General features: G+C 43.6%; 4 protein-coding genes across 4 annotated transcripts; all 4 read right to left on the bottom strand.

Annotated features, from left to right (window-relative positions):
- Window positions 1–1,075: 1,075 nt before the first annotated feature.
- On the bottom strand, window positions 1,076–8,046 carry LOC147152832 (coagulation factor VII-like). Its single transcript, XM_086029647.1, has 8 exons — window positions 7,879–8,046; window positions 7,517–7,680; window positions 6,855–6,879; window positions 6,657–6,770; window positions 6,434–6,571; window positions 5,284–5,387; window positions 4,344–4,464; window positions 1,076–3,217 (listed from the first exon to the last, which is right to left on the bottom strand). Exons 1-8 carry the CDS (start codon window positions 7,931–7,933, stop codon window positions 2,562–2,564), a joined length of 1,377 nt encoding a protein of 458 aa, XP_085885773.1. The 5' UTR covers window positions 7,934–8,046; the 3' UTR covers window positions 1,076–2,561.
- Window positions 8,047–8,613: 567 nt separating this feature from the next.
- Window positions 8,614–13,395, bottom strand: LOC147152831 (coagulation factor VII-like). The gene is made up of 8 exons (XM_086029700.1): window positions 13,234–13,395; window positions 12,878–13,041; window positions 12,354–12,378; window positions 12,157–12,270; window positions 11,934–12,071; window positions 10,778–10,881; window positions 9,846–9,966; window positions 8,614–9,323 (listed from the first exon to the last, which is right to left on the bottom strand). Exons 1-8 carry the CDS (start codon window positions 13,289–13,291, stop codon window positions 8,680–8,682), a joined length of 1,368 nt encoding a protein of 455 aa, XP_085885826.1. The 5' UTR covers window positions 13,292–13,395; the 3' UTR covers window positions 8,614–8,679.
- A 1,205-nt stretch (window positions 13,396–14,600) lies between these two features.
- On the bottom strand, window positions 14,601–19,085 carry f7 (coagulation factor VII). The gene is made up of 8 exons (XM_086029725.1): window positions 18,956–19,085; window positions 18,671–18,834; window positions 18,558–18,582; window positions 17,588–17,701; window positions 17,372–17,518; window positions 16,469–16,587; window positions 16,237–16,357; window positions 14,601–15,385 (listed from the first exon to the last, which is right to left on the bottom strand). Exons 1-8 carry the CDS (start codon window positions 19,026–19,028, stop codon window positions 14,793–14,795), a joined length of 1,356 nt encoding a protein of 451 aa, XP_085885851.1. The 5' UTR covers window positions 19,029–19,085; the 3' UTR covers window positions 14,601–14,792.
- Window positions 19,086–21,336: 2,251 nt separating this feature from the next.
- Window positions 21,337–25,294, bottom strand: f7l (coagulation factor VII, like). The gene is made up of 8 exons (XM_086028894.1): window positions 25,149–25,294; window positions 23,792–23,955; window positions 23,691–23,715; window positions 23,515–23,628; window positions 23,292–23,432; window positions 22,270–22,358; window positions 22,064–22,184; window positions 21,337–21,979 (listed from the first exon to the last, which is right to left on the bottom strand). The coding sequence occupies exons 1-8, from the start codon at window positions 25,291–25,293 to the stop codon at window positions 21,432–21,434; spliced, it is 1,347 nt and encodes a 448-aa protein (XP_085885020.1). The 5' UTR covers window position 25,294; the 3' UTR covers window positions 21,337–21,431.
- Between the last annotated feature and the right edge of the window lie 25 nt (window positions 25,295–25,319).

The raw sequence follows: 25,319 nt of genomic DNA, 5'->3' as shown, positions 1-25,319 counted from the left end.
GTTGGAATCCGAGACTTACCCTGGAAAAGGAATGTTATGAATGTTAGGACTGCAGTTAGAAATGCAAAAAAAAATACACCGTTTTTTTTTTTTGTAATCATTTACTTAACAACTCATACATCACAACATGTAGAAAGCACAGGAAGAGAAAGTGAACTCAGCATGTTGAAAACACAGATTAAAAGGAAACAAATAAGGCAAAAGGTAACACCTGAAACCAGATTATTAATGGCGGAGGGTTACGTTTACATAATAAAACAAGAAATTAAGTTGACTAATTGTTCTCAAATTCAGGGTGCAATTGTTTGATTTATAATAGTCTTCTTAGACGCGATTTTCCTCCCATCTTGAGTTTTTTCGAATCAAGTATGTTGTAATGTTCAACAGGAATGAGTGGCTGATGTTAAGCAATTTTGTGCTGTTACCATTTTTGAGGGGGAGTCATTTATTTATTCCTTGTTGTCTTTGGTTCGCTGCCCCTGCGGTTTTTGTAGACTAAATGCACTTTGATTAGGATCTCCTGTTGAGTTGGTTTTGAGTCCTTTATGTTTGTTCTGTATGTCCAGAACATTTAGAACAGTTAATAGCGGCCACATTCTTGTCATTTGTCAGCAAAAGTCAGTGTTTGATTGTTTGAACGGATTAATTTTATGCAGTGACAGTTCAAATGTTACATGAAGTATCGCCTGTGCAGTTAAGAGGTTTAGCAGATGTAAAAAAATCATTTGGAAATGAATAGGCAAGTCAAGCATCTTGTTTCTGCTAGCACCCAACTAGCCTGTTTGTGTTGAATTGGTGTTCCAATGAGCTTTTTGGAGTTTTTTTTGTCAAGATTCAAAAGTGATCTTGGATTTTTCTTGAGGTAGCACAGTGGGCATAATGCTTAGTGTGTGCGATATGTTTTCCTCTTGCATTCCAAAAACAAGTTTATTGAAGACTGCAAATTGCCCATAGGTGTGAATGTTTGTCAATGAGTGCTTTGTGATTGGCTGGCAATCGGCCCAGGGTGTACCATGCCTCTCGCCTAAAGTCACCCATGACCCTAATGGGATGAGGATAAGCACAATAGGCAAGGCATGGCGAGGCATTTTTATTTTTATAGCACAATTCACACACAAGGCAACTCAATGTGCTTCACATATTAAAAACACAACACTTACAAGCATTTACAAATGCAACTATTAAAGACATGCGGAAGCAAAGCGGAGAAAACAAACGTAGCAGACAAAAATTACCAGAACGTAGACTGACACCATTTAAATACATTAAGAGAAAACTTTAAAAACATTTAAAAGTAAAGAAATAAAAGTAGATTTCTAAACTAAAAGAAAAATCAAATTAAAATTGTTGAGTGGACCTTAACCCATCAAGGACGGGAGCGCATAACCGCGTTTCTACCACTAAAGCCGGGAGCGCTGTTGCGTGTTTCTCCCTTTAAAGCCGGGAGAGCGTATACGTCATTTTCTTTTTTTTAGCCAATGAAATGCATCAGAATATATATGTGACGGGGGCGGCACGGTGTTCGACTGGTTAGCACGTCCACCTCACAGTTCAGAGGTCGTGGGTTCGATCCCGCCCCCGGCCTCCCTGTGTGGAGTTTGCATGTTCTCCCCGTGCCTGCATGGGTTTTCTCCGGGCACTCCGGTTTCCTCCCACATTCCAAAAACATGCATGGTAAGTTGATTGGATACTCTATATTGCCCCTAGGTGTGATTGTGAGTGCGGATGTTTGTCTCTGTGTGCCCTGCGATTGGCTGGCAACCAATTCAGGGTGTCCCCCGCCTACTGCCCGAAGACAGCTGGGATAGGCTCCAGCACGCCACGCGATAATGGATGTATATATATGTGACGGTGTCGCGAGTTGTCGGAGCATATACGGAATTTTTTCGAGGAGTAATGGCGGATGCCGTCGATCGCGGGAGCTCTGCTATAAGTCACGGTAGTGATATAGACGACGCGCTCGCGGACTTTAAAGCCGTGAAACCATCCAAACGTGATGTATGGTTAAGATATATGTTAGCTAAATGCAGCTTCACTATGTTTGCTTTGAACTCTGGGCTCCACTAATTGACCCAAGTCGGCAGAACTCAGAGCCCTACTGGATTTTTTTTATTTCGTGAGCATTTCTTTAATGTATTCAGGACCCAAACCATTCAGTGATTTATAGACCAGTAGCAGAATTTTATCTATACTACGGCTTATTGGGAGCCAGTGCAAAGCCTTCAGAACTGGAGTTGTATATTCTGATCTCTTTGTTGTGGTCAGAACCCGAGCTGCAGCGTTCTGAATAAGCTGCAGCTGTTTGATGCTCTCTTGAGGGAGTCCACTCCGAAGACAGTTACAATAATCAAGTCCAGTGGTGATAAAAGCATGGCTGAGTTTCTCCTGGTCTTGTTCTTGGAGCATGCAACTCTTCAGTCTGGATATGTTTTTCAGCTAGTAAAAGGCTGTTTTTAGTGATTGATTTGATGTGATGATAGAAAATGGGTCAATGGATTTTTTTTTTTAATTTCAGGTCTTGAACTTTTTATCACTGACAACATACAATAACGTTAAGTCATTCAAAGGGGAAATCGTATTCTTGGTGAGTGTTCAACTTCTTTCTGTTGCAGCATGTCAGGCGGCGTCATGGTTAAGGGCTGGTTCTTGGACCCCACCCAGTCAACAAATTTGGCCACATTGGTGTAAATGCCAAAGTAGCCTGGGATGGAGCAGCCTCGCCCCCAACCCACCAAGCCTGAAAGGAAGTGGGTGGAACCATAGAGAGTGGTCATTGGGCTCCCGTCATCTCCACGGCAACTCTCATGTCGACCCGCCAGGTGGCCAGCGCAAAGCATGTTGTCCGTAAAGTTGAACTTGACTGCTTGGGAGCAATGGGAGTTCGGGATGATGGGCACAGACTTGCTGCGGAGGACGGGATAGGGGAGGATATCCCCGGATTCTGTGGCGGTTTTGTGGATGTCGTCGTTTCCTCCGCTGGTCCTTCTACCCCAGCCAGACACGGTGTGGGCAGGCTGCAGCAGCAGCTTGCCCTCTGCCAAGTCTTTGGTGGGCAGGCAGATGGGTATGGCGTGGCTACTTAGAGACACGCCTCCAGCCAAATGCAGAAGCGCAATGTCATTGTCGCCTGTTGCTGGCTTGTAATCCTCATGAACGATCACCGTGGAAACGAGGATTCTTTGCTCCGTGCCATCGTCAGCGTCCAGGTTGTGTTCCCCTGGAAACACAATCAAAGTCAGGTCAAGTCAGTTTTATTTCTTTTGCCCTAAATGCTAACAACCAGTTCAGGGTGTACCGTGTACTGCTCAAAGACTGCTGGGGTAGGCTCCAGCACGCCCGCGACCTTCGTGAGGATGAGTGGTTCAGGTAATGGATGGATTGCCCCAAACAAAAAGATTATTTTGCTCAAGTAGCACTATTACAAGAACCGCACTCCTCATACATCAAAGAAAACCGACTGAACCCTACATAATTTTGCAAAGGAGGCGAGCAAAAACTCTAAGTAACATTATAGCTCAAAATTCACGACAGACGTCATCAGTGGGTACTTTACATTTCAAGATGGCCAAAAACAACACTCATACATGAAAGAAAAAACAATGAACCCATTAGCAAGCACTTGGCGACCAAGTATTTTTCCTACGACAGAACAGAAGAAAAAAAAAAACAGGCTCTGTGGGGCGACTGGTTGGGTTGAAATGGAGAAGCACAACAGCGGGACAGCTAGAGAGAGAAAATAGGATGGATATATATTACTGGAAGATAAATGTGAAGGTACAAGGAGCAGCAATCGCAGCTGAGTGGAAGAAAAACAGAAGCAAGCGAGGAACACACGACAACAGCGCACCGAACAATAGCTGTATCCATAGCAAAAGCCCAGATGTTGAGAAAAGCCAGTTGAGATGAAGAGAGGAGACAAGACGTCGGGAAGCTTAATCAAATATTAAAAAATGATTTGATCAAACAGGTTAGTGACTGAGGATGAAATCATGTATTTGACACGAAGCATTTGCCATTTGTAAGTTTGCCAGGCTGGATTGCGTGGACACGGTGAGCTGCGGTAAGGACTTAACTGAACCCTACATGAAAAAGCACTTTGCAATTGAGGCAGGGAAAAACTCTGTACAGAAAAAAACTCACAAAAAAAACAAAAAAAAAACAGGCTCTGTAGGTCGACCGCCGGTTGGATTGAGATGGAGACACAGAGTAGCTGGACAGTGGGCGCGCAAGAGATGAAAAGGTACAAAGGATAGAACACAAGAGAAAGGGAAGCTCAATCAACAGAAACAATGATTTGAATCAAACAGATTAGTGGTTGGGGATGACATCATGTATTTGCCTACCTGCCACCACAGTAAGTTTGTCAGGCTGGATTCCGTGGACACAGTGAGCTGCGGTAAGGACCCGGTCGGGGCGGATCAGAGCGCCTCCACAGTGACTGGCTCCGTTCGACTGAATCAGAATCTAATAGGAAAAAAAAAGAACATTATCAATTTGTGGTGTAAAGCTGCCTTCACTCACTGGGGCAATTTCAGACGCACTTTGTTAGATTTTTCTTTCAGTTTAGGTGAAAGTTGAATCTTTAGCTAAAGATACGACCGCAGTTGAACTCAAATCCGTGCTTAACCCAACAGATTTTGTTTCTTTGTTTCTGGTTGCCGGTAAAGTGTGGCAGCATGGTGGCCTCATGCTTAGCTGGTCTGCCTCACAATTGTGAGGTTTGGGGTTTCAAATCTCGACTCTGGCCTTCTTGTGTGGATTTTTCATGTCCTCCCTGTGCTTGCGTGGGTTGGATATGTGAGAATGGTTGTAAGCACTACGGGCATGGTTACGTTCCAGTTTGCATCAAAAGCACTGTCAGTTCGGGCAGTGACTTCAGCAATACATTTTTTTTTAACTGGGTGAATTTTGGTCAGAGATGTTGACCATGTAGCGGTTTGCTTTGTCTGACTTCTGCGCAAGCAGTATTGGTTCAATTCCCATTCAGTGACAATGTGAACGATATATGAATAACCACCCAAAATAAATACTGGGAATAAGCTCCAAAGTCAGGAATGTTATAGTGATGCTTTGTCGTATCATAACGAGATGGCACGGATAAAAGTGCTAGAGCCTAAATGAGTGCTGATAATCGTACTGAAGCCCGTGTGAGTGAGCTAGTAAAACACACCGTGTATCATGTTCTGTTTTGGTTGGCATTGGAGTACCAAATGACAATTTACAAGCAGTTTATGATGACCCTTCATAAGTTTGTCAGTCGTCCTTCGTAACCAAAGCGTCTACCTGCCAGGGACACTTTCCACTCTGAGAATGACTGATTCCAACAAGCCTCGTCGGGTCCGTCATGCTCTGATTGATCGGAGCCAGTTGACCACAAGGAAACTCCACTGAAAGACAGAAAGGCAGGAAGGCCTTTTAATGGGAGTTTAAGTACCATCGCTAACTACTGGCCTACAGGCTTGTCCAAATAGTACAGCGTCCTCACTGTTTTTTTCTCATGTTAGTGCGATTGGGGATTGTTATGATAACTTTTTCGTGGGTGAAATTTTTGCAGCAGTATGTGGTGTGTAGCAAACTACTCTTACTGCTGTCATTTGTGAAACAAAAATGGTCATGTTGCTTAAAGCAAAAGTTAACCGAAGCATATTTTTTTCAAGAATATGTTCTATGCAAGCCCTCTAGTTGAAACAAGGCATTCTGATAAATATTGCGTTTGTGGAATAAGAGTTAATCCACCCATTCTTAGCCCTCTTAGGGGCGGCCATTTTGTCATTTCTGTCGACTGAAAATTACATCACAGTTGCTCAGGGCTCAGGTCACGACCAATCACAGCTCATCTGTTTTCTGAAGCTGATCCACGATTGGTCGTTACCGGAGCAACTGTGATGTCATTTTCAATCGACACAAGAGACAAAATGGCCACGCCCTGAGATAGCCAAAAAGGGGTGGATTTTGCTGCTTAAATCATCTTCCACAAACGTAATATTAATCAAAATGCCGTGTTTCAACTAGTGGGCCTTCTTAGAACATATTCTTGGAAAAATATTTTTGGGTTGACTTCTTGAAGACAGCAGTTCTCAAACTTTTAGTCTAAAAGCCATAGCTTGGTGGTCCGTAAAATAATTTGCAATAAGATGACATAAGGCGACTGATGTGACAAAACAAGCATACCAAACTAATCAAACCTCCCTACTTTAGCTTTAACATTTAAATGCTCCAATATGATTGTGATGTATCACATGACTCTAAACGTTGTCTGCGTGGAGCATTTTTCATTTCCTCATCATTTTTTTCTCTCGAGTTGTACAGGTGAGGTACGGTGACCTCTGCCAAAATGTTTGCGGCGTGTTTTTAATTTGGGTCAAAAGTTTCCAACGTTGATAAATCACTGCTTTTGCAGCGTATAAATAGGCTCATGTCAAAAGACGCCCACCCTGAGCAATGCACTGTCGTCCATCTTCGCCCAGGATGTAGCCATCAGCGCAGGAGCATTTGCGGCGTTTCCCTGAGCCGTCGCAAAAGTGCTCACACTGGCCGTTGTGGAAAATACACTTGAGCGAGTCTTCAAATACTGAAAGATCGGAAAGGGGCGGCACAATCAGCGATGACATCACCACACATACAGTACATACTCATTTGGCTATTTCCTGCAGTACCCATCTGACAGAAGCGTCCTTCAAAGCCTTCGGTGCATTGACACTGGAAGCCGGTCTCAACGGTGACACACACGCCGTTGTTAAGACACGGGTTCACTCGGCAGGGATCCCGACCTGACAGCGCGATGATTCCGAACAACAGCAAAAGTTAGATAGAACAGTAACAGAAATTGGTCGTTAGAGTTAAGCGGGACGTACGTTCATACGTATCCCAGAATTGTCTCTGTGGAAGCAAAGAATAACAAAAATGTGTTTATAGCAACATTTATATCGTAGTGTAATATAACACTGCAATATTGTGGCCTAGAGATTCCCAACCACAATGTGCCACGGGGAAGGACCGCATTTTCTTAATTGGTCCAAAAATAATTTCCCTTTCACTAAAAATAATCATTCTTTATTTGTCTATATGGTGGCAAGCAGAACAATTGCCAGCAAATGGTTTTCCACAAGAAAACAGATATATAGTTAACCCGTGTATCCAACCTTTTTGACTTTTTGGTTTAGTAGTATGCCATAAGATTTTTCAAATGTAAAAATAAGTTTTGGCTTACTATAGCTGCTTGCTCCTTCGTGTTTTTATTTTGTATTCGTGTTTGAAGATTTGTCCCATTCAATTAATAATGATTGTCTGTTAACTAGCCCTTTTTTTTTCATTTGAGCAACATTGTATCTGAAACGTGTTCATAATTTTGATCTTGCTTCGCGAAATAAAGAAAAAAAACAACCAAGCGATGGCTTGTTACTCGGAAAACTGATCAATTGGGGCGTTCAAGTTACCACTTTGTGCCTGGTCTCAATAAAGGTTGGGCAACACTGATGTAAACCGCTGATTGAAGCTAGACAGGCAACAGTCTGACCGTCAGGGTGTCGTCCTCAAAGACTTCTCTGGCCTCCTCGTAGTCGCAGATCTCCTCACGGCATTCCCTTTCCAGATTGCCCTGCTTCATTTCCTCCAAGAATCCGGCGTTTGCTCGTCGCCATCGGCTCAGCACCGCGTCGGCCTCCTGCTTCTTCACAAATACTGATACCAAACGTGTACACGTAAAGTCAAATGATGGATCATTAACTTCATTAAACATGTTTGGGCTTGTGCTGAGAAAAGCTGAAAAAAAGCTTCTAAAAGCTCACTGCTTAGCATTATTAGCATACTAGCTGTGCGAAGTAGGAAATTATACACAGTATAATGGTAACAACTGTTATTTCTATTAAACTCCAGTACCTGCAGCTGCAGCGATGCCAACCAGAATCATTAAAATGCAGCTTCTCGCCAACATGATGTCCAATGCTCAACTCCTCAAATCAGGTTCCAGCTCTGCTTGTAGGTGAGGCAGAGCCTTTAAGCTACAACCCGGGTGACCTTTATGACCCTCGGACTCAGCATAACAAATATGTTCTCCTTTTTGACATCAGGTATGTAAACAAACCAGAAGTCATTTGACATCAGGTATGTAAACAAACCAGAAGTCAACTGTCCCTAGATATTTGTTCTTCTGGAACCGGGAAGTCAGATGTATCACTGTTTAAAAAAAAAAAAAAAAATGTTATAACAAAGAAATATATATATATATATATATATATATATATATATATATATATATATATATATATATATATATATATATATATATATATATATTTCTTTGTTATACCAGCAAATTTGTTATACCAGCAAATGGTTTTCCACAATATATATATATATATATATATATATATATATATATATATTTCTTTGTTATAACATTCTACCCAATGGCAGAACATGTGGCCATCATGAAGATCTGGTGTGTATTTTTCTGGTGGGATGAAATTCCCTTTGCTAATTCCTAATTGGCCAAGTTATATATCGATGCATTTTGTTAGCCTCATAGCATAATAGCCCATGTCATTTTTTAACCATTTTGGGAAAACAAGTAAGAACACAAACATTCAACAATGATGAGAAGGACAACACAGACGAAATTTATTGTTTTTATTTCAGACCTGATACTTTAATTATTCACAACATACAATTACAAATCATTCAAAGGGGAAATTCTATCCGTGGTGAGTTTTCAACTACTTTCTGTTGCAGCATGCCAGGCGACATCGTGGTTGAGGGCTGGTTCTTGGACTCTACCCAGTCAACAAATTTGGCCACATTGGTATAAACGCCAAAGTAGCCTGGGATGGAGCAGCCTCGCCCCCAACCCACCACGCCTGAGAGGAAGTGGGTGGAACCATAGAGCGTGGTCATTGGGCTCCCGTCATCTCCACGGCAACTCTCCTGTTGACCCTCCAGGTAGCCGGCACATAGCATTTTATCAGTGAAGTTGTACCGGGATCTCTCAGAGCACAGGAAATTCTGGAGGATGGGCACAGACATCTTGCGGAGGATGGGGGAAGTGGGGACCCCCTCAGTTACGGCGCCGTGGTCGTTTCCCCCACTGGTCCTCTTGCCCCAACCAGACACGGTGTGGTAGCGCAGCAGTAGCAGCTCGCTCTCTGCCAAGTCTTTGGTGGGCAGGCAGATGGGCATGGCGTGGCTATTTAGGGACACGCCTCTACTCAGATGCAGAAGTGCAATGTCGCTGTTGCCCGTCACTGGCTCGTAATCCTCGTGAACGATCACCGTTGAAACGGGGATTCTTTGTTCCGTACCATCGTCGGCATCCAGGTTGTGTTCCCCTGGAAACACAATCAAAGTCAGGTCAAGTCAGTTTTATTTCTTTAGCCCCAAATGCTGCCATTGGCTGGCAACCAGTTCAGAGTGTGCCCTGTACTGTTCAAAGACTGCTGGGATAGGTTCCAGCATGCCCGCGACACTCATGAGGATAAGTGGTTCAGATAATGGATGGATAGCCCCAAATGAAAACATTATTTTGCTCAAGTACCACTATGACAAGAACCGCAGTCCTCATACATCAAAGAAACCAACTGAACCCTACATGAGAAAGCGCTTTGCAATTGAGGCAGGGAAAAACTCTGTAAAGAAAAAAACTCACAAAAAAAAAAAAAAAAAAAACAGGCTCTGTAGGTTGACCGCCGGTTGGATTGAGATGGAGACACAGAGTAGCTGGACAGTGGGCGCACAAGAGATGAAAAGGTACAAAGGATAGAACACAAGAGAAAGGGAAGCTCAATCAACAAAAAACAATGATTTGAATCAAACAGATTAGTGGTTGGGAATGACATCATGTATTTGCTTACCTGCCACCACAGTAAGTTTGTCAGGCTGGATTCCGTGGACACAGTGAGCTGCGGTAAGGACCCGGTTGGGGCGGATCAGAGCGCCTCCACAGTGACTGGCTCCGTTCAACTGAATCAGAATCTAATAGGAAAAAAAAAGAACATTATCAATTTATGGTGTAAAGCTGCCTTCACTCACTGGGGCAATTTCAGACGCACTTTGTTAGATTTTTCTTTCAGTTTAGGTGAAAGTTGAATCTTTAGCTAAAGATACGACCGCAGTTGAACTCAAATCCGTGCTTAACCCAACAGATTTTGTTTCTTTGTTTCTGGTTGCCGGTAAATTGTGGCAGCATGGTGGCCTCATGCTTAGCTGGTCTGCCTCACAATTGTGAGGTTTGGGGTTTCAAATCTCGACTCTGGCCTTCTTGTGTGGATTTTTCATGTCCTCCCTGTGCTTGCGTGGGTTGGATATGCGAGAATGGTTGTAAGCACTACGGGCATGGTTACGTTCCAGTTTGCATCAAAAGCGCTGTCAGTTCGGGCAGTGACTTCAGCAATACATTTTTTTTTAACTGGGTGAATTTTGGTCAGAGATGTTGACCATGTAGCGGTTTGCTTTGTCTGACTTCTGCGCAAGCAGTATTGGTTCAATTCCCATTCAGTGACAATGTGAACAATATATGAATAACCACCCAAAATAAATACTGTGAATAAGCTCCAAAGTCAGGAATGTTATAGTAATGCTTTGTTGTATCATGACGAGATAAAAGTGCTAGAGCCTTAAATGAGTGCTGATAATCGCACTGAAGCTCGTGTGAGTGAGCCAGTAAAACACACCGTGTATCATGTTCTGTTTTGGTTGGCATTGGAGTACCAAATGACAATTTACAAGCAGTTTATGATGACCCTTCATAAGTTTGTCAGTCGTCCTTCGTAATCAAAGCGTCTACCTGCCAGGGACACTCTCCTTTGGTACAATGATTGGATCCAACGAGCCTCGTCTGATACAACATGCTCTGATTATTTGGAGCGAGTTGACCACATGGAAACTCCACTGAAAGACAGAAAGGCAATTTTAGGAGAATTCAAGTGGCATTCGTGCAGCATTTCTTGCTTGCTCACAATTACCATGTAGAGTTGTAGGCTGCAGGTCAGCTACAGTGACCTCTGCAAAATATTTGTGACTTGCAAGCACATGAGTCAAAGGTTTCCACCGTGGATAACTGACTGCTTCTTTACTAATTGCTAAATGGGCACCATGACCTTGTCCTTCCACCAGGCTCCTTCATTGTCAAACAGAATACAATTTGTAAAAGATAATGTGTAATACGAGTTAATCGACCCGTTTTTAGCCATCTCAGGGGGCGGCCATTTTGTTACTTTTGTCGACTGAAAATGACATTGCAGTTGCTCAGGGCTCAGGTCACGACCAATCACAGCTCACCTGTTTTCTGAAGCTGGGCCATGATTGGTCGTTATCTGAGCCCTGAGTAGTTGTGATGTCCTTTCCAGTCGACAGAAGTGACAAAATGGCCGCCCCCTGAGATGGCTAAAAACGGGTGGATTTTGCTGCTTGACTGATATTCCACAAATTCATCAGAATGCCGTGTTTCAACAAGTGGACTTGCATAGATCATTTTCTTGAAAAAAATATGTTTGGGTTGACTTCCATTTGAAGCAGCAAAATCCACCAGGTTTTAGCTATCTCAGGGTGCGGCCATTTTTTTACTTCTGTCGACTGAAAATGACATTACAGTTACTCAGAGCTCAGGTAACAACCAATCACAGCTCACCTGTTCTCTGAAGCTGAGATATGATTGGCCGTTATCTGAGCCCTGAGTAGTTGTGATGTCCTTTTCAGTTGACAGAAGTGACAAAATGGCCGCCCTCTGAGATGGCTAAAAACAGGTGGATTTTGTCATAAACGCAATATTAATCAGAATTCCCTGATTCAACTAGTTGGCCTGCATAGAACATATTATTGAAAAAAATATGTTTGGGTTGACTTCCAGCTTTACGAGAAGCATGTATAAAGGGATAGAATCGTGTGTACATCATTCACATCAACATAGTCATCAATTCAAATACTCTGCAGCTTATTCCCACCCTGAGCAATGCACTGTCGTCCATTTTCGCCCAGGATGTAGCCATCAGCGCAGGAGCATTTGCGGCGTTTCCCTGAGCCGTCGCAAAAGTGCTCACACTGGCCGTTGTGGAAAATACACTTGAGCGAGTCTTCAAATACTGAAAGATCGGAAAGGAACGGCACAATCAGCGATGACATCACCACATATACAGTACATACTCATTTGGCTATTTCCTGCAGTACCCATCTGACAGAAGCGTCCTTCAAAGCCTTCGGTGCATTGACACTGGAAGCCGGTCCCAACGGTGACACACACGCCATTGTTAAGACACGGGTTCACTCGGCAGGGGTCCCGACCTGACAGCACAATGATTCAGAACAACCGCAAAAGTTAGAAGAACAGAAACAGAAATTGGCTGTTGGAATTAAGCGGGACTTACGTTCATACGTATCCCAGAACTGCCTCTGTGGAAGCAAAGAACAGCAAAATATCAGCAATTATAGTTTAGTAGAAATCGTCGAAATATAGACGCGTCCAGTGCCGCACTGTGACATGCACTTTGCTATTTAGCTATGTCTGCATCTTAAAACGGCATCTTCCTTTCCTCATCCATCAAATCAATAATGCCCCCTAGTGAGTGACATCAGGAACATGTCCGGTTAGTCTTGAGTTTCTAGATATGAGTTTTGTCTTACTGTAGCTCCTGTGTTAGTGTTTTATTTGGTATTTTTTGTATATTCCTGTTCAGTAAACGGCTCAAAGTACAGCAGTGATTGTCACTCTCCATTTTTTTCCACTTTACTCAGGCAGTAGTGAATCTTATACTTACTCGTATAATCGCAACACAAAGCAACGGTCCGTAATTGATGGGGAAACTCCAGTTACCGCTGTATGTGCCTTCTTTCAATAAAGATTGGGAAACGCTCATGCAAACAACTGAAGGTCAAAAGGCAACCGGCTGACCGTCAGGGCGTCGTCCTCAAACACTTCTCTGGCCTCCTCATAGTCGCAGATCTCCTCGCGGCATTCCCTTTCCAGGTTGCCCTGCTTGAGTTCCTCCAGGAATCCGGAGTTTGCGCGTCGCCATCGGCTCAGGACCGTGTCGGCCTCCTGCTTCTCCACAAACACTGATGCCAAACGTGTACACATTCAGTCAAATGATGGATTACAAACTTGATTAAGCATGTTTGGGCTTGTGCCAAGGCTTGAAAAAGCTTCACGTCTAGCATTGTTACTATGTTAGCTAGGCAGGAACGAGTAGGGAATGACGGCGTTGTATCCATGGAAAGATGACAACTTTTTGCACTTGAGAGACGAACCTGCAGCTGCAGCGATGTCAAACAGCAGAATCAACGAAATGCAGCTTCTCGCCACCATGATGTCCGGCGTTTAACTCCCCAAAATCAAGTTCCACTCCGCTTGTATAAGAGGCAGAGCCTTTAAACTCAACCGCCGATGGACCTTACGACCCTTGGACTCGGCAAAACAAACATGTTCCCCATTTTCCATCACGTCTGTAAACAAACCAGAGGTCAATTTGCTTGAATTTTTGCTCATCTGAAACTGTGCATCAAAAATATCACTCCACAAAAAAGAACATGTAGCCAGCATATCTTGGTCTGGTGTGTTAGTTTATCATTCCACAGTAAAATGAAATTGACCAAGTTGTGTGCTGACACTTTTGAAGAAGCAAGCATGAAGTATTTTCATGCCTCACTTGAAATGTGTTAGCAACATGGTGGTTAGCATGGCCGCCTCACATATTATCACCTCATATTATCACAAATCTTTGAGTCTTTGTGGCGATACAACACAACCAGCAACCAATAGATGAGCTCTAACAAAACCAGAAATGGGAAACTGCAAAAACAACCACAAGAGTGGTATGGACAAAGGGGAAACACTGGTGAAAATGCGAGTAAACATGATGGGAAAAACTGCATTGTGGGCAAAAATATCAAAAGAATCTAGTTGTAGTCTTGTAAATATTGAGCCTGAAAAATCACACTTTTTAAAGCGGAAGTCAACCCCCAAATTAGTTTTTTCAAGAATATGTTTCCAGCAGGCCCTCTAGTTGAAACACGGCATTCTGATTAATTTTGCGTTTGTGGAATATAAATTAATAAGCAGCAAAATGCTCTCGTTTTTATCTTTCTCAGGGGGCGACCATTTTGTCACTTCTGTCGACTGAAAATGACATCACAACTGCTCACAAGGACCTATCACGGCTGACCTTTTTTCTGAATCTGGACAGTGATTGGTCATTGTGAGCAGTTGTGATGTCATTTTCAGTTGGCAGAAGACAAAATGGCCGCCCCCAGAGATGGCTAAAAACGAGTGGATTAACACTTATTCCACTAACGCAATATTGGTCAGAATACCCTGTTTCAACTAGTGGGCTTGCATAGAACATATTCTTGAAAATAAAATGTTTGCGTTGACTTCCCATTTAAGATCTGTCTGAGATTAGGCTGGGACTAAAAACTCTATAACCTGTCTTTAAATACGTGTGAGATAATCATGGTCATTGACTCATTTCAGAATCTTACCCAGTCTTTGCCTTCTAGAATGCTTCCAACTTTTCCTTTTACGTCTCAATGTCGCCACAACACCCAGGACACTCCCAATCACTTTCTCTCAACCTTTAGTTCCTCTTCCAAATACAGAGACGTCTTATATCCTTGGCATCAATAACATAATGTCAACGTTTATTAGGAAAATCATTGAAAATGCCTTATACAATATGTTAGCTTCAAAAGTATTTATGGGACTGAGTGACACAACAAAAATCACAAGACAGACAAAATGCTTTTGTGCATGATAACTGTATCAGATGATAAAGTTGAGAGCGAGTGCATGATGATTGCTAAGTGAGCACTCAAGTGGTTAGGTTGTGCAGTGGAGGTTGTGTGTCGTTTGTGAGGTGTACTGGTGTCGATGTGCGGTCGTGTATCCACTGCAGGTAGTTAGAGACGCGTGTGTAGATGCCGTAGTGGCCTGGCCGGGCACAGCCCTTCCCCCAGCTCACGATGCCCAGCAGGAACGTGGTCTTCTTGTACTCCGTCACCAGGGGTCCGCCGCTGTCGCCTTTACACGAGTCCTCCCGGCCCGTAAGGTATCCGGCGCAAAACATGTTTTCAGTGAGCTGCACGCCACTCTCCTGGATACACTGTTGTGTACGTATGCGAGGCACCCTGAGGCGGCGCAGCAGATGAGAGGTGGGGCCGTCCTCGGCTCGCCGCCCCCAGCCGCTCACCGTGTGCATGTTGATGGCCCAGAGATCGCGCTCAGCCAAGGACTTTGTGGGCAGGCAGGCCGGTACGGCGTATGGCGTGTAAATCACGGGTGAGGCCAATCGCAGCAGGGCGATGTCGTTGTCAGCCGTCTTCTTTTCATAGTACTCGTGCATGAGGATTTGAGCCACCTGGATGACCTGCTCTGTTCCTTCTTCCACATTGGTGTTGTGCTCCCCTGCCAAATAGAAAGCTGATTAGATAGCAGTATAAACATCACTTGGGATGCTGTGATATCAGCGGTGGTAAGTACAAATTCTTTGTTACTGTACTTAACTCATTCACTGCCAGACATTTTCAGACCCACTTTCACCCTAACGTTTGAAAAAAATGTGAAAAAAATATAAATAAGTTCCTGGGATTTAATGGCTGGACTGCGAAAAGACAAATAAATACGTCAATGGCAGTGAAGGATTTTAGTAGGTTTTCCAGGTGTCTGTACTTTACTTGAGTACAGTGGTGCAGTACCTTGACTTATGAGTGCCCCAACTTGCCCCATTTTTTTGGACGGGTTTTTACTTATATCTCTACATTTGAAAACGAGTATCTGTACTTTCTGCTTTCACTTTGTCAAATTAGACTCATTCCTTTTTCCAACTGCCCTGCGACTGGCTGGCGACCAGTTCGGGGTGTGGTCTGCCTTCGCCCATTGACAGCTGGGATAGGCTCCAGCAACTCCCCGCGACCCTATATAGGATAAGCGGTTTGGAAGATGACATGACATTCCTTTTTCCAACCTCTGCGGATGATGATACACATGATGTTAATAGAGAGAGACGGAGATCTTGACTGACTGAGATCTTGGGGTAAAAAAAGTGTGGCAGCCGCAACATGGAGGACATTAGATGCAAGATTTCCTCCTTCCATGGCTTTACCTTAGAGCAGGAGTCTCAAACTCAATTTAAGGGGAGGCCGCTGTAGATTGGCTCTGAGTGTTTCTGGGCCTCATCAAGTAGTATTCCACAAAAAAGGGGTTCAAGTACAACTAATCCATTCTTCTCTAACTTGATTAATAACCGTTCAGACTACCTGCAACCACATTTAGAAACTGGGCATCAGTATCTTCCAGGCAGTGAGATGCTGTGAGGATCCACATGGGTTTAATGATTACCCCGCCACAGAAACCTTTGCCTTTATAACGCAGCAACACCTACAAGAAGCACCAAGAAACACGTTTAAGTGCACCAGATCTGCAAGAAGCATATGCTTCTGCGCGACAGACTCTGAGGCTGAGGTGTCTCCTCAAAGCAGCATACAATACCTGCCAGGGGCATTCGCCTTTGGGACACTCATTTCCACCCACAATCCGAGCGCGAGGGTCAAGCTGGCTGGCTTTGTTCGGATCTTGAAGGACCGGGGCCACGCCACACGATATTGAGTCTGAAGCAAGGAAAATGACGATGTTACACATACAGATGGAAAAACTCAAACGTTGGCACCAGTAGCAAACAAGCCCTCCCATGTCATTTGACGAAGACCACGAGAGATTGTAGCGTCTCAGTTAAAAAGATGTTACGTGAAATATGTTTCCTGAAAGGGAGACCCAACATTGGCTGTAATTTACATTTCAGCAGGTGAGTTGATTCAAAAATAGATGTGGTGGAAATTCTGAAATGGTTAACGTGACCACTGGCTAATGCAGGAGACGCCAAAAAATGAAATACCTTAACCTTGGTCACGGTAGATGTAGCATGCCAAAACTCTAACATCATTTGTCGAGCCTAGCCTACCGTGTGGTTCTTGTGGTGTTTAGTTCGAGACTGTTTAACTGACAATCCACTCAGCTACCGTCTGCTAGATGCTCTATCTCAAAGTCAACCCAACCAAAGATTTTATAAATAACTGTGAGGAAATGCCTTCAACAAACCCTGTGATTGAGGTGCTTCAGAAGTTGCTACTATGTATGTCACCTAGCAGTCTTCTATCTTCTTAGTCCAACCATAGATGTTTATTAGGGAAATGGGAAACAAAAACATTTAAACCTTTTGGGGTATTATGGTGGCATAACCTCAAAACATCAAGTTTTTGTCAAGGTTTTATTGTGTTTGGCCACCTGTAAGTATCCACTACCTATTGTTTACAAACATTATGAAATGACCTGCATGCATTTTTTTTTAAACATCATCACAGCGAACTTAACTCTTGCAAATAACTCTGCGCTCACCTTTGGCCACGCAGCTCCGGCCATCAACGTTCAGGAAGTATCCATCCGCACAGGAGCAGTTGACTCTTTCCCCTCTCTCATCTTCGATACAGAAGTGTTCGCAGCCTCCATTTTCTAGCAGACACGTGTCTGGCCCGGTAAGGTCGTCTGCGGAACACAACGGGATTCTAAGTTACTTGTATCAGAGGCGTATGTGAGCATGCGAGGTACACTTACCGAGCTCACAGTTGAGGCCACTGAAGGGCGGTGGGCACAAGCAGTTGTAAGACTCCGGCAGGACCGAACAGCTTCCCCCATTCAAGCAGGGACTCGACTCACAGCTGTCTGGAACTGCGGGATGCCACGTTGTGAAGTCACTTGTCCATAAATCAAAACTAGAAAATGCCATGCAACTTGCCAATTCGCTTCGAAGGCAGTCCTGGTTAAGCAGTCCCTAAATCAAGCAGCAAAATGCACCCACTTTTAGCCATCTCAGGGGGCGGGCATTTTGTCACTTCTGTCAATTGAAGATGACATCGAAGTTGCTCAGCGCTCAGATTATTTATCTAAACCATGAGCACCCTATTAGCATCCTGATTAATATTGCATTTGTGGAATATGAGAAATCCACCCGTTTTTAGCTAGCTCAGGGGGCGGCCATTTTGTCACTTCTGCTGACTGAAGATGACATCAAAGTTGCTCAGAGTTCGGATAAATAATATGAATCAATAATCTGAGCCCTGAGTAGTTTTGATGTCGACAGAAGCCGCCACCCGAGCTAGCTAAAAACGGGTGAATTTATCATACTTTGCAAACGCAATATTAATCAGAATGCCATGTTTAGACTAGTGGGCCTGCATATAACATACTCTGGAAAAAAATATGTTGTGCATTGACTTCCCCTTTAACACACGGTTTAAGAGTAATGACCTCATGTAATGGGATCGGTTATGGTGTTGAATGCTACAACAGCACTGTGTTTCACCATTACTTTGGTTGTGACTTATGGCATACCCAGACTGGACACTTAACAAGCATGCATATTGTCTCACTTCTTCGTTTTGACCAATCAGACAGAAGTGATATTGGCATAGTTTCACACATTTTTTACCTCCAAAACTGTTGTCATCCAAACAAATGATTAAAGAAGACCTTGTTTTAGCAGTTTCAAGTTGAAATGTGCTTCATAAATGTTTTTTCTGCTTACCACTGTATGTCTTCCAGAACTCGTCCTGAAGAAACACAAAACGATTGATAACTGGATCAACACTTGGTGGGGGATGAAGATGATTTTGGTGCGAAAAAGCGAGACATGCCAACCGTGGCCTCTTGATGCTCAAACACCTCACGTGCTTCTTCATATGAGCACTTCTCCTCCAGACACTCCCTCTTCAGATCACCCTTCTGCAGCTCCTCCAGCCAGCCCGAGTTGAACCTCCTGGTGCGCACCAGAACACTGCGCGCCTCATCTGGATCCAGGAAGACTGAGGAGCAAGCAAACTACAGGTTTGAAAAGAGGGATTGGGTACCCCTTCGGGGGCTGCATCAACATCACACGACATGACATGATTACACCAATGGTTCCTGCATGGTTCCTCCTCTGACCTGATGCCAATGATGGCGAGCTGAAGACGACGAGCAAGCTTAAAAAGACATTGAAGCGCGCTGTTGACGCCATGGGAACGCTGGTTGCTCTGTATGAGGCTGAAGTCCATTCACCTCAACACTGGTCAAATGCTGATGAGCCTGGTGAGAGGACTCCGCCTCCTTTATGTAGCTGTTTGGAACTTTCTGCATGCCCTCTGCTGGTGAGCATTTAATACCTCTGTGACCAGTCCGTAAATCTTTTAACAATGGAGAGTACATTTCGACCAGCTGTCATTATGACCACTCATTTACAGGACAACAGTTATTCGGAGAGCAAAAACGTGTGTTTCAAAGGGATTTTTGTTGCTGTGTAAACATTGAACGATACAATCTTTCTAAATCAAATCTGGGCAAAATACGGCCTGGGGACCACCGCCAGCCCGCTAGCAGTCTCTGACTGGCTCTCTCTGACACATCCATCCATCTATTATCTGAACCGCTATGAACTCAAAATAAAACGTAAACTCTGCAGGGCTTTTGTGCTGCTGTTTTAGTTTTCGCTGTATTTATGGACTCTAACACCTCTACAACATTTTTTTCCAAAAATGAGACAACCAAAATGACAACAGTGGTCCTAATACTACCTAACGTTCTTATGTTCTACACGCTGGAGAAAAGACAGCTAACAGGATTTGATCTGATAATGTGCTGTATGCAAATCTATTGTTTCATTGACTGTGTTCGGTGGATTTTCTGTCATCACTATATCATTATACGTGACTGTCAATAATATCATACTTCCCACTTACAGTATCTCGATATTTGGGAGCCCTGACTAGGAACGGCTCATATGCTTCCCATCGGGGATGTCATCAGGGGACACGGCATCAGCTTTCACAGCTATGCTGATGACACGCAGCTGTATATTGCTGTGTCTCCTGATGACACAGGACCCATTGATACCCTTTTAAATTGCATTTTAGATATCAAGTCATGGATGGCAGATAATTTCCTATAGCTCAATCAGGACAAGACTGAGGTTTTAGTTATCGGTACCGAAGGTCAGAGAGAGAAGCTTTTACCAAAACTACACATTTTTAATCCCTCACATTGTGTGAAGAACCTTGGCGTCATTTTTGACTCTGAGCTCAGTTTTATTCCTCATATTAAAAATGTAACCAAGATTGGCTTTTATCACCTTAAGATTATCGCCAGAGTACGCCCGTTTCTCTCTCAGGCTAACACGGAAGTGCAGATGCATGCTTTTATTTCCTGTCGTTTAGATTACTGTAATGCCCTGCTCTCTGGCCTCCCGAAAAAGAGCATTTCACCACTGCAACTACTGCAGAATTCAGCCGCTCGGGTGCTGACGAGAACCAGAGGGCGGGAGCACATTACGCCAGTTTTGAAATTGCTGCTTTGGCTCCCTGTGTGTTTCAGGATCGATTTTAAAGTACTTTTATTAGTTTATAAATGTGTTAATGGTCTTGGGCCATCTTATTTATCTGATTTGCTTTTATCATACCAGCCCTCGCGGATCCTGAGGTCCTCTGGCGCCGGCCTTTTATTTATTCCAAGGGTGAGGACCAAAATGCATGGCGAGGCTGCATTCAGCCGTATTGGTCCTCACCTTTGGAATAGCCTGCCAGAGGACGTCAGGTCTGCAGAGACTGTTGATATTTTTAAGAGGAAGCTCAAGACACACCTTTTTAGTTTGACTTTCAACAACTTTTAAATAATTTATCTTTTCTTTTGATTGAAGGTAATTCTATGTTTTGCTTTGAATGTTTTAAAGCACTTTGAGTTGCATTTTTATGTATGAAAAGTGCTACATAAATAAAATGTGATTGATTGATTGATTGATATGAGTTGGTAGTTGTTGCACAAAATAAATGTTAGAATTTTGAATGTGCAAAGATATTATTTTAATGACTGCTTATAATTTTGCTTCAAATTTGTATTTCCTAAATATGTCACTATAGTCCCATCTACACAGACTAAGGTAAGATGAGCATTAGTGCAAGTTGAGCCACCCCGTGTTGCTAAGAAACCATTAAATAAAAACCTGAGCATGTGACAAAAGGTTAAGGTGGAAGACTCCATTTTATTGAAATCTGTGAAGGTAAGAGCCATGTGGCAGAACTGGTTCTGTTTATGTTAAATAAAACGTTTTTCACTCATGAAAGTTGATCTATCTATCTATCACAAGGTTCGTGATCATTGTGTGAAGACAAAAGTGCATCGTTGCTTTATACATCAGTTCGTATATCTATGTGCTGCAAAATTGGTTATTAATGCAAAGAAAGCTTTCAAGGCACTGATCTCCTGTCACTACAAACCTTTTAGCGTGTTTGAAATAATTGAAACTAGCATAAAAAGTTGAGAACCAGCCGAGAAAAGATGTTTGTTTCTTTTCTTAGTTTATTGAAACAAAAGTCACCAGTTGGAACCAAGTATCGTGTTGTCAGTTGGCAAATTCCAGCATCTTCTTGCTTTACCATCTGGCCATTTGATGTTGGATCCAGTCCAGGAAGTTGCTGACTTTGGTGTAAATGCCGTACATGTTGTTGTCAGCGCAGCCGTTTCCCCAGCTCACCACACCAGTCAAAAACCAAGTTTTCTTGTAGCGCGTCACCAGAGGGCCGCCGCTGTCACCCTTGCATGCGTCCTGGCCACCTCTTTGTAGGCCGGCACAAAGCATGTTTCGGGTGATGTTGAGTTTGGTATGCAGGCGACACTCCTGCAGCGGGACCCGTGGTAGTGACAGGCGCTGGAGCAGTCTGGCCGTGGACCCGTGCAGTGACAGGCGACCCCACCCTGAAACCATGTTGTGTCGGATGGCCGCCAGCGTGCGGCTGAACGAGCTGTTCTTAGCCGGAAGACAAATGGGGATGACATAGAGTCCCAGTTTGATGGGACGGTGGACCTTCAGAATGGCCAGGTCGCTGTCGTAGCTGGACTGGTTGTAACCGTGGTGGATTAGGACTTTAGACACTCTGCGCTTCTGCTCCGTCTTTTCATCCCTCTCAAGGTCATGTTCGCCTTCGGAGAAGCAAAAAGAGGCAAAGAAGATGAAATTTCATGAGCGAGTGGCTCTAACCTTAGCTCTTTCATAGATCGCCTTACCCACAACGACATGTAAGATGTTGTTTGGTTTCTTCCACACGCAGTGAGCTGCAGTCAGTATCCACTGATCGGATAGGACGATGCCACCGCAGGTATGCTGGTGATTCTCAGTCAGGAGAGCCTTCGAAGCAGGTAGTCATTTTTATCATCGTTTATGTGTCTGTACCTCCCTATAAGCTTGTCACAACCTGTAGTATGAATCTCACCTGCCAGGGACAATGTCCTTTGGGACAAATCTCTCCGTTGACAACTCTCGGGCCAAAGTGGACCAATGGTCGTCCACAGGGAACAGGGTCTAGGACAGAACACATGGCGTCGTCAAACTTATAGTGCCAGTCTGGAATGACCTTAAGGCGGAAGTCAACCCAAACATATTTTTTTAAGAATATGTTCTATGCAGGCCCACTAGTTCAAACACAGCATTCTGGTTAATATTGTGTTTGTGGAATATGAGATGAAGGGGAAGTCAACGCAAACATTTTTTTTTTCAAGAATCTGTTCCCAGCAGGCCCACTAGTTGAAACACAGCATTCTGATTAATTTTGCGCTCGTGGAATATAAGTTAAGCAGCAAAATGCACTCGTTTTTAGCCATCTCTCAGACCATTTTGTCTTCTGTCGACTGAAAATGAAATCACAACTGCTCACAACGACCAATCACGGCTCAGATTCAGAAAACAGGTCAGCCATTATTGTGATGTCATCTTCAGTCGACAGAAGACAAAATGGCCGCCCCCAGAGATGGCTATAAATGAGTGCATTTTGCGGCTTAATTTATATTCCACAAACGCAAAATTAATCAGAATGCCGTGTTTCGAACTAGTGGGCCTGCTGGGAATATATCCTTGATAAAAATATGTTTGGTTTCCGCTTTAAGCAACAAAGTCCACCCGTTTTTAGCCATGTCTGGGGGCGACCATTTAGTCACTTTTGTCGACTGAAAATGACATCACACACCTCAGGGCTCAGATAACTACCAATCATAGCTCAGCTTCTGAAAACAGGTGAGCCGTGATTGGTCGTTATCTGAACCCTGAGGGTCCATGATGTCATTTCAGTGGACAGAAGTGACAAAATTCAGAGATGGCCCAAAATTGGTGCATTTTGCTGCTTAAATCATATTTCATATTAATCATATTGCCTTGTTTCAACTAGTGGGCCTGCATAGAACATATTCTTCAAAAAAAATATGTTTGGGTTGACTTCCCGCTTTAAGAAGCTGCTCTGACCTTGTGGACTACAGGTAGTGTTGTCCTGATCCAAAAGGTACCCTGTCGCGCAGAAACAAGTATGTGTCCGGTCGGGAAGCTCTCTGCAGAAATGTTCACATCCTCCATTCCTATAGCGACATCCATTGGAGGTCACGCGCACTACAAAGAAACAGAGACATATATCTTATACATATACAAATGTCAGCCAATAAGCAATCCTGCCAGTGCCAGCGGGGCTTGCCTTTGTCACAAGTAGAACCGTGGAATCCAGGAGTACATTGGCAGACAAAAGTGTTGATCTTGCGAGTGCAAGTGCCGCCATTCTTACAAGGAGATGACAGGCAGTGATCCTCGGCTAGAAACACACATGTGAGGAAGCTAATCAAAAGCAGCCTTGCTATGTTTACACAGACTTACCAGTGTACATTCTCCAGAAGACCTCCTGCAAAGCAAGTGCGCCACATTAGTGGAAACGTAGCCAATTGGACAAAACCACCTGCTGATGGTAGTACACTGACCAGCTGCTGCGGCAGAGCAAAGATCTCCTTGGCTTCCTCATATGAGCATTTCTCCTCTAGACATTCCCGCTCCAGGTTGCCTTGTTTCAGCTCCTCCCAAAAGTAGTTGGCTCGACGGGTTCGGTGAAGGAAAACAGTTGCGTCGGGTCTCTCCAAAAACATGCCTGTTTCCACCAGGCAGGATAGAGGAAGCAGGCCAGAAACACTTGAAATACCTTTTTCCTGAATCCATTCAAGAACCTTGTTCGTTCCCCCGATGCTAGCCTTCAGAGGTGGGTTAAGTCACATATGTGCAAGTCATAAGTAAGTCTCTAGTCTTAATCAAGTTGCTGTGGCAAAAGGCAAGCATGTCAATTAGAGTCCCCACTTAATGTCAAGCAAGTCTGTGTCCATGACTTGGGTTTAGCAAGTCAAGTCATACAATCTTGCCTCGTCACGACATATCTTTTCACAGACAGTCCCTCAGTGTCTGGGCAGAACTTGCATTAGTTAGCTGTATTAACACATTCAAAATTCACAGTTTTTAATGGTCCCAAAACAGTCCTTCAATGGACTATTACTTGTCAATTAAACACACAACTGAAATGAACCTCAGTTCATGTTTGACCGACTGAAGTTAAGGTAGTTTACAAATCTGTGTGTGTGTGTTTGATAGTGACGGATAAACAGCAGTTAGATGTCATTGTTGTTTTGTTTCTTCTCTTTCAATTGAAAACCTTGCATGTTGCCATTCCTTTTACCCTTGTGATCAAAAACATAATTCTTGAATCTAAATGTAAATCTTAAACACTCCCTCCGTGATACTTGCTTCATGAGGTAGCCTCTGCACTGCCCGTTAGAACACACTGTTGGGTTACCAAGTTTGCACGTACTACACAAAAATAACTTTTCTTTCACAAACAAAACAAATGACCTTGAAAATATGTTGTAAACATAAACAGGCAAGGCCTGTCAAGTCATGTTTTAAGTACAAGTCGAGTCTCAGGAAGACCGTCAAAGTCAAGTCTAGCCAAGCAAGTCCCAAGTCCTAAAATTGTCGATTTAACATTTGAGTCAAGTGTTCTGGCTGAAGTACCTGAAGTAGTGGTATGCTAATCTTATTTCAGGTTAAAACGAAGCTGGATCTCAAATGATCTCGGGTGACAGGCGGTGTACACCTTGTACTCATGCGTCACTCAGTGTAACGAATACTATTAGCATAGGTAATGCTAACGTCACCAATCTTACATCCAACACCACGTTGAACAGCAACATGATCAATTAGCTCTCTAACATAAGATTCAACCATGTTTCGATCAAGGAGAAAGTGGAGGAAGATGAACCAGAGTTGAATAAGTTGAGAAGGCGGAGGACTGACCTTCAGGAAGCCCAATGCATGCTGGGATACAAGCAAAGACAAGCCCTAGAAAGAAGAACAGCTTAGTGTGTCTGCTTGTTGTCGCCATTTTTCTTCTGATCTGGGCAAAGGTCAAAATGGACTTGAAACACGTGAACACTGCCATGTGTAAACTGCCCAAATACGGCTCAG

Source organism: Filicampus tigris, chromosome 1 (genome assembly GCF_054856515.1).
Source record: "Filicampus tigris isolate MCC_2025a chromosome 1, RoL_Ftig_1.0, whole genome shotgun sequence".
Taxonomy (NCBI): Eukaryota; Metazoa; Chordata; class Actinopteri; order Syngnathiformes; family Syngnathidae; genus Filicampus; species Filicampus tigris.
The sequence above is the reverse complement of the archived record's forward strand: the minus strand, read 5'-3'. Positions and strand labels throughout refer to the sequence as shown.

What these genes read in the sequence shown, in the direction of transcription:
- LOC147152831 (XM_086029700.1), bottom strand. Translation starts at nt 13,291, where the DNA reads ATGGTGGCGAGAAGCTGCATTTCGTTGATTCTGCTGTTTGACATCGCT. An exon ending in TTGAGGACGACGCCCTGACG is followed by an intron (nt 12,379 to 12,877) that starts GTCAGCCGGTTG and finishes TTGCTTCCACAG; the next exon opens with AGGCAGTTCTGGGATACGTA. An exon ending in CAAACTTACTGTGGTGGCAG is followed by an intron (nt 9,324 to 9,845) that starts GTAAGCAAATAC and finishes TTGTGTTTCCAG; the next exon opens with GGGAACACAACCTGGATGCC.
- f7 (XM_086029725.1), bottom strand. Translation starts at nt 19,028, where the DNA reads ATGGCGTCAACAGCGCGCTTCAATGTCTTTTTAAGCTTGCTCGTCGTC. An exon ending in AAGGCGAATGCCCCTGGCAG is followed by an intron (nt 16,358 to 16,468) that starts GTATTGTATGCT and finishes TGCTTCTTGTAG; the next exon opens with GTGTTGCTGCGTTATAAAGG. An exon ending in GTTTCTAAATGTGGTTGCAG is followed by an intron (nt 15,386 to 16,236) that starts GTAGTCTGAACG and finishes TCTATTTGGCAG; the next exon opens with GGGAGCACAACACCAATGTG.
- LOC147152832 (XM_086029647.1), bottom strand. Translation starts at nt 7,933, where the DNA reads ATGTTGGCGAGAAGCTGCATTTTAATGATTCTGGTTGGCATCGCTGCA. An exon ending in TGGCATCGCTGCAGCTGCAG is followed by an intron (nt 7,681 to 7,878) that starts GTACTGGAGTTT and finishes GTTTGGTATCAG; the next exon opens with TATTTGTGAAGAAGCAGGAG. An exon ending in ACGACAGTGCATTGCTCAGG is followed by an intron (nt 5,388 to 6,433) that starts GTGGGCGTCTTT and finishes TCTGTCTTTCAG; the next exon opens with TGGAGTTTCCTTGTGGTCAA.
- f7l (XM_086028894.1), bottom strand. Translation starts at nt 25,293, where the DNA reads ATGGCAGTGTTCACGTGTTTCAAGTCCATTTTGACCTTTGCCCAGATC. An exon ending in CGGTTCTACTTGTGACAAAG is followed by an intron (nt 23,433 to 23,514) that starts GCAAGCCCCGCT and finishes GTTTCTTTGTAG; the next exon opens with TGCGCGTGACCTCCAATGGA. An exon ending in AAGGACATTGTCCCTGGCAG is followed by an intron (nt 22,185 to 22,269) that starts GTGAGATTCATA and finishes CCTGCTTCGAAG; the next exon opens with GCTCTCCTGACTGAGAATCA.